The 8,294-nt window shown below is 30.8% G+C and overlaps 1 protein-coding gene across 1 annotated transcript in view; it reads right to left on the bottom strand.

Annotated features, from left to right (window-relative positions):
- The window catches only part of LOC106468616 (nesprin-1-like), a gene marked incomplete at both ends in the record, with an annotated part of 121,329 nt that extends 113,302 nt beyond the window's left edge, over window positions 1–8,027 (bottom strand). The window contains 3 exons of the mRNA XM_013929045.1: window positions 3,117–3,278; window positions 3,517–3,657; window positions 7,919–8,027. Coding sequence (XP_013784499.1) covers window positions 3,117–3,278; window positions 3,517–3,657; window positions 7,919–8,027 — 412 coding nt within the window. The remainder of the gene's footprint in view (window positions 1–3,116; window positions 3,279–3,516; window positions 3,658–7,918) is intronic.
- Between the last annotated feature and the right edge of the window lie 267 nt (window positions 8,028–8,294).

Genomic DNA, 8,294 nt, shown 5'->3' on the forward strand with positions numbered 1-8,294 from the left:
AACGGTATTAGAAAATAGGTATGTCCAGTTTGTCACAGTGAAAACAATAGTATTAGAAAATAGGTATGTCCAGTTTGTCACAGTGAAGACAATAGTATTAGAAAACAGGTATGTCCAGTTTGTCACAGTGAAGAAACGGTATTAGAAAATAGGTATGTCCAGTTTGTCACAGTGAAAACAATAGTATTAGAAAATAGGTATGTCCAGTTTGTCACAGTGAAGACAATAGTATTAGAAAACAGGTATGTCCAGTTTGTCACAGTGAAAACAATAGTATTAGAAAACAGGTGTGTCTAGTTTGTCACAGTGAAGACAACAGTATTAGAAAGCAGGTATGTGCAGGTTGTCACAGTGAAGACAACAGTATTAGAAAACAGGTATGTGCAGGTTGTCACAGTGAAGACAACAGTATTAGAAAGCAGGTATGTGCAGGTTGTCACAGTGAAGACAATCGTATAGTGATGGAAAGCATACAAATAATTATGATGCATGATAATGAACAAAAAAGTCAAGTAAGAGATGAAGTTGAATGGAAGGAAAGGATGAAAAAGAAAGGAAAAAGAAAAGATCCCTAAAGTGAAAGAATAGAATCTGGTGATAAAGGCTGATACAACAAGGAGTCAACACAAATTACTGGAGAAAGAGAAAATAAAAGACACAAACTTGTGCATTCCAAGCAGGGAAGGACAAAAGTAGATTCACATCAGGAAGAGAACAAGAAGGAAAAGCAAGTGTGGAAACAACAGTAGTGGAACACTTACAAGATGAAGCAGGCTCAGTTGAAGTAGCTACAAATATAATGTTTTGGTGGTCTTTTTACTGTTTTTAGTTTGTTTGTTTGTTTTATGTTATTAGAATGGCAATGATGCACAGATATAATGAAAACTTTGAAGAGTACTAGATGAAACCAGTATATTGGTTCAAACAATGGGAGAGGTATCTCCAAAAGTACAAGATCAATTAAAAGAAAATCAAACCAAATATAATGACAGTTTTTAAGAGGCAAATGTAAAATTTTGTATCATTCTCTCACATAATTAAGGATAGAATGACTAAATGATGAATAGCAATGAAAGGTGAAAACAATAAGTGCAAAGATTATAGTAAAACAAAGAGTACCAATGAAAGGTGAAAACAATAAGTGCAAAGATTATAGTAAAACAAAGAGTACCAATGAAAGAATGAGCCTGTGTTCACATGCTACTGTTCATGGGGATTACTGAAAGAATGAGCCTGTGTTCAGATGCTACTGTTCATGGGGATTACTGAAAGAATGAACCTGTGTTCACATGCTATTGTTCATGGGGATTACTGAAAGAATGAGCCTGTGTTCACATGCTATTGTTCATGGGGATTACTGAAAGAATGAGACCTGTGTTCACATGCTATTGTTCATGGGGATTAGAGAAAGAATGAACCTGTGTTCACATGCTATTGTTCATGGGATTAATGTGTATGGAAGATGTGACCCTCCTACTGGTGGAAGACTATAGTCTAATGACGATTACATCATTAGTTGGAACATGTAGAGTGGAACTTCATTTAAGGCATGTGGCATGTGCAGGGATTTTCATGGCAGTGTGCATGATGTAATAGCTCTTAGTTGTGCAGAGAGGCAAGTGGTGTTTCTCAACTGCTTATTTTACACAAACGAAATTTTCAATTTACCTTATTTTACAGAAACAAAACTTTTAATTTACCTTATTTTATCCAAAAACCACCTAATTGTTGAATCAGCCATATTTTAACCAAACCTTTTAAATGATCAATCTATGCAAACATATTTTACTTCTGTCTTTTTTGCTTTAATTTTTATAATCAGGATTATTTTACCCATACACATATTTTATATTTACATAAGCATGTATTGTTTTTCAACTTTTTTGATGCAAGTTTTCTATTCTTTGTTATTTATCAATTGTTTATTCTATTATCACTATCCAAAAACAACTATTTTTTTTAACTAGCTGCAACCCTCAAAACATTTGCAATAATTTTCATGTTTTTCACTTGAATTTTCTTATTCTATCATTTTCACGCACACCATTTAAGCTATACTTTCTTGCGGACATTATGTGTTAGATCAATAAATCCTGGTGTATTTAAAAAATTTTTATGGCATCAGACAAACTCTCTCACAGATGTAATTTTATTTAATAAAACAACACATAAAGTAAACAATAAAGTATAGTAATGATAGTTATAACAGTATACAGAGAATGAAACAGTTATGAGCATTCAGTGTATGATATGGTTTTATGGGTTGAAACTCATAAAAACAAGGAATAAAAGCTGAACTAAAGATAAAAAGTAGCTAAAAGGTGTTTATAGCAGTATATGAAATGAACCGAAGCTAATTTATTGCAAAGTACAGTAAATGTAAAGTTGTAATGAAGGCAAACTGAGCTGAATATGCAGAAACATCTGAATGGATGTTCATAAAATGATGAAGCATATAGTCTGAACAAATTACTCATGCGTATTTTAGATGTACATAAGTTGAGAATACAATTTATATTTAGTGTAATGTTCAATTTTTAGAAAATTAAACATGGATTAAGTGTTATTTGTGCAAATGTAAAACTAGAGTTGAAATCAAGGTCAGTCCTCACGTGATGACAATGACATTGTGCCATTGCGTACCATACTCATTGCATTGAAAAGTTTAACTAAGCAAAGAAACAGGCAAGGTGATTCTGAATGGAAAAGCAATCTGGACTCCTCAGACAAAGGCCTTTCTAACAATATGGGATTTGTAGTGTTTGATTGAGAAATTTGTGAGAAAAGTTCTGGACAGACAAATGCAAGCATATTATTTGTATAGATTCACCTAATTTTGATTTAATTTGTAATATAGATTTACCCATTTATTTCTTCTTTTATTAGAGCAAATCAAATTCTTATTCCATATTTTTGATTGCAGTAAGTTCTTATCCTGTCTGCTTTACCCTGACACATATAAAGAAAACAGGTATGTGCAGTTTGGCACAGTGAAGACAACACCCTAACACGTATATTTGTTTCTCTTATTTTAACAAAAACCTTCTATTTTTACATTAAATCAGCTTCAATTCATTTTACACAACAGGAACAAGAAAATAAATAACAAATTTTACCGAAATGGCTTCAAGCTTGGATTTTAATATCTCCACTCCTCCATGTTCACCAGGCTGATCTACAGTTGCTTTAATAGTCTTTAACCAATCTTGGAATTTTTCTAACTTCTGGTTATATGCTAAATGTCCATCAACATATATTTGGCAGGCTTCTGTATGAGACTGAAAGAGAGAAAATACTAAAAGCTTTCTTAAACCTGCCACAGAAGTCAAGTACACTAATATCGACACAAGTAATACAAAACTTTTTATATACAAGTTACCATATTCAGTACACTAAACAAACCAACTTTACAAAACTAATAAATCATTCATCACAGAATACTGTTGAATAAGAGCTCGGGCATGAATAAACTACTAAAAGTGTTAAGTTAACTGATTAAAAGAAAACTGTACGAACCTGACCAGACTTTAGTAATTCATCATATTTAGTCTGCAAATCACTGATGTTTTGCAGAGCTGACATTTCAGGTAAAGTCTTTGCTTTTTCTTCCAATTTCAATATGATGGGTTGATGGGAAACAATATCCTGAACCACAGACTGAAATATAAAATTGGATTCATAGTCATTTACTCCACCACAGTTTCTATGCTATAATTAAAACCATTCGGTTATGCACCATGTTCATATATATCCTGAACCAGAGCATGAAACATAATAATTACATTAACATCCTTTTTCTCTACCACAATTTCTCCCCAATAATTAAAGCCCTTTCATTATGCACTGTGTTCACTGAATATTCATACTATGTTCTAAACACAATATGTACATACAGACGATATTCTATTATTAATCTTTTCCCCTAATTCTGATTTACAAGTGACTCATATAAAATCATATCATTCCACATGCTTCTTTACTTTCACTCATAAGTTCTTAGAATTATATTTCTTCATGGCTACTAATGTGTCCACTAATCTTTCATATCATATGCTAAATAATTATTGATGGTAGGTAATTAACCATGTATCAGTTTTCTTTTCAAATACAAGAATTTACCGAGAAAGTTATCTAGTGTAGGTTAGATGATGCAAACAATGAAGGTAAGAAATTTGTATCTGTTGTGATGTAAAGTAGATGATATAAACAACCAAGTAAGACTTAGAACATTATCTTGTATGATATAAGGTATATGATGTAAACAACCAAGTAAGATTTTATAATTTATCTTGTTGATATAAGGTAGATGATACAAACAACCATGCAAAACTTTTTGAACATTATCTTATTAATATAAGGTATAAGATATAAACAACTAAGTAAGACTTAGAACATTATCTTGTTGATATAAGGTATGATATAAACAACTAAGTAAGACTTAGAACATTATCTTGTTGATATAAGGTATGATATAAACAACTAAGTAAGACTTAGAACATTATCTTGTTGATATAAGGTATGATATAAACAACCAAGTAAGACTTAGAATATTATCTTGTATGATGTAAACAACTAAGTAAGACTTAGAACATTATCTTGTTGATATAAGATATGATATAAACAACCAAGTAAGATTTTATAATTTATCTTGTTGATATAAGGTAGATGATACAAACAACCATGCAAAACTTTTTGAACATTATCTTCTTGATATAAGGTATAAGATATAAACAACTAAGTAAGACTTTAGAACGTTATCTGTTATAATATAAGGTAGATGATATAAACAACTAAGTAAGACTTTAGAACATTATCTTGTTGATATAAGGTATGATATAAACAACCAAGTAAGACTTAGAATATTATCTTGTATGATGCAAGGTATGATGTAAACAACCAAGTAAGACTTAGAATATTATCTTGTATGATGTAAGGTATGATGTAAACAACCAAGTAAGACTTAGAACATCATCTTGTATGATGTAAGGTATGATATAAACAACCAAGTAAGACTTAGAATATTATCTTGTATGATGTAAACAACCAAGTAAGACTTATAATATTATTTTGTATGATGCAAGGTATGATGTAAACAACCAAGTAAGACTTATAATATTATTTTGTATGATGCAAGGTATGATGTAAACATCCAATTAAGACTTCAAAACATTATCTGTTATAATGTAAGGTAGATGATGTAAACATCCAATTAAGACTTTAGAACATTATCTTGGTGATGTAAGGTATATGATGTAAAGAACCAAGTAAGACTTCAGAATATTATCTTGTATGATGTAAGGTATGATATAAACAACCAAGTAAAACTTCAAACATTATCTTGTGTGATGTAAGATACATGATATAAACAACCAAGTAAAACTTTAGAGCATTATCTTGTTGATATAAGATATATGATGTAAACAACCAAGTAAGACATTAGAACATTATCTTGTTGACATAAGATATATGATATAAACAACTAAGTAAGACATTAGAACATTATCTTGTTGACATAAGATATATGATATAAACAACTAAGTAAGACTTTAAAACATTGTCTTGTATGATGTAATGTAGAGGTGTGAAGTTTATAACATTATCTGAATCACATCTATATATTTAAAGCACAAAAAATCTGTCTGTCTGTTATCCATCTACTCCTAGGTCTCTGTGTTAAACTGAACCAAATTTTATGGGATGATAGTTTGGTTCAAAACACCCTCTACCCCCATTACAGATGTTACTTAGCATTCATTTTCTTTGTCTTAAGTTAACATTAACTACTAATACTTACATGGCACTACACCCTTACATCAAACAAAAAACTTTATTAAACTTTCTATAACACAACATGCACACAGTATGGAGAGAGCACAAAAACATCTTATACATTTCAGAGAGTGAGCTAGCACTCTCTTTGGAGGAATGAAATGAAAGAAAATGGCTGGCACTATTTCAGTTATACATAAATTCGGATGAAGTTTATACTACAAAAGCCACCATAATGCTGGTAGGAAGAACTGTTTCTTGAGTTATACTTGCTTCTACTTTTACCCGTGACCTTACAACTTCATCCTGTAAAACACTAATGCAATTAATTATCATCAACTAATTAATAATATGAAACAGTGTGGAATGACACTAAGAACTGGGTGTTGAAAGTGGGTAACAGAAAGCATCTTTACTGCCAGTACTTTGGCTGCTACCTTTTTGTACAAAGTCACCCTGACCATCTTACAGTGTATAGCATGTTTTAAGTATATACATAGTGATTTCTTAAAGCCTACACAAAACTTTTGGTGAGGTAATAATGAATACTGTAATAATATGTTATGTTATATAAATAAATTTTGAAAGTTATGATTTTTGTGTAATTTATCATAACATTCACCCCCACAGTTTTCTAAATTCAAAACCCAAATAAAGGATGGGTACCTCAGCTTGTTTTAATATAAGGCACAAGTAACCTTACAAGATAAATATAAAATTGGGAATATATAAACTTGCAAATAGGGATCATAAAAGAAGTAAGTAAACAAGGCTATATATACTGTGGGCATTTTCTCAAACTACAAATCCCTATTCTGACTCCACCAAATGTAATCCTAGGTAACAGCATAGAGCCAAAATAGAGGTTTGTAGTTTGAGCATTATTTGCTTACATGTTTTAAGATTCCTATTTGCAGGTTTTTAAATTCCCAATTTTTTATTTATCTTGTTTGCTGGCTTTTTTTATGCTCAACTATGGGCAAAGAATATGGTAGCTAACTTTATGCATTGTAATGAAAATAAACATAGCTAGTAGCTAGCTGATACGGTTCATGATGATTTACTGTAGCTATTGACTATTTGATCGCATTAGTTCAAGATTTAATTTGTTAATCTGTAGTTGGAGATTGTCATTGAGATTTGTTTCAGAATATAGCAAGCATTTATAGTTTCTGTGTAACTAAACTCTCTATAATGTCTATCAATGAGCAAATATATGTCTAGACTAAGATACAGCCCCCACTGAGCTCATATAAAATTTTGCCAGTAGAAAAGCAGCCTTCTCAAATAAACATATATGTCTAAAACATTGCTTTATAAAACCTTTGTTTCTTTTAAGGTAATTATTCTATGGAGGTGTGTAATAAAATTTAATGTTATATGTATTGTTTTTTTTTACTCCTTCATTTCATACATAATATAGGGGTTGGCTCCCTAAAGATGCTGATTGTATAGTGTACAAAGCAGTGAGTACCTACATGTTACAGTCATCTAATGTTCATCTATTACTGACAGGTAATTCTTGTACTTAAGCTTTTTTAAAGGAACACCAGATATTTGTAAAAAGCTACCTTCAAGGGATAATGATAACATCACTTAAACTAGAATTATAATATTTTTTAGCTTAAGTAAAATATAGAAGAAACAAATTGACTTTTCAATACCCCTATGATCTTTGCAGTACCTTATATAGTATTCAAAAGGTTTGGGTGCAATATACAAAGCCTTACTGTTGCACATTGGCAAGAGAATAATAATATGAAAAAGAATTACATATGGGCCATTTTGAGTGGATTCTCTTTTGCTTGTAAGTTTAACATGTGTGTTTGTTTTGTTCATTTTTATATGTGTACAGCCTTAGCAGTCAATAGTAAAGGTTTTAAAGCATTCTTTGAATTTAATCTTTACTGTTTAAGGTGCTTTTTGCCCAAACGTTCTATTGCAATTTCTTGCAATTCCTTGCGATCCCTATTATGAATCACTATCACTGTTCATGATAAAATATGGGCATCCTTCTTTATATCCATCTTGGGTTCATATCCAACTCTGGGGCTAGTTATCCAGTACATATTTTAATACTAACTGAATAGCTGGCCATTCAATTTAAGTATATTTACAGATCTATAACTCAGTACAAGACATAACTTACCTTATAGTTCTGTAGTTGTGTCTCCTTTTCAACCAAATCTGGTTTCAGATCTGTTTCTGAGCCAAGTTTGTCAGCCACTTCCTTTAGCCAGTTTGATATTTGCTCACAGCTGGAAAAATACATAAACAATTTTAAAAGGCACACTTGCAATTTTTTAGTTACTAAATTTAAATTTCATATTTTAAAATCAAAAAATGGTTTGTATTTATTCTCCATTATAAACACATGATGTCATTAAAATATTTGCATTGTTATGATGTATTTACTTCAAGTATTCACTATCTGTCATTAAAAGATTTGCATTGTTATGATGTATTTACTTCAAGTATTCACTATCTGTCATTAAAAGATTTGCATTGTTATGATGTATTTATTT

Source organism: Limulus polyphemus, unplaced genomic scaffold, assembly GCF_000517525.1.
Source record: "Limulus polyphemus unplaced genomic scaffold, Limulus_polyphemus-2.1.2 Scaffold3079, whole genome shotgun sequence".
Taxonomy (NCBI): Eukaryota; Metazoa; Arthropoda; class Merostomata; order Xiphosura; family Limulidae; genus Limulus; species Limulus polyphemus.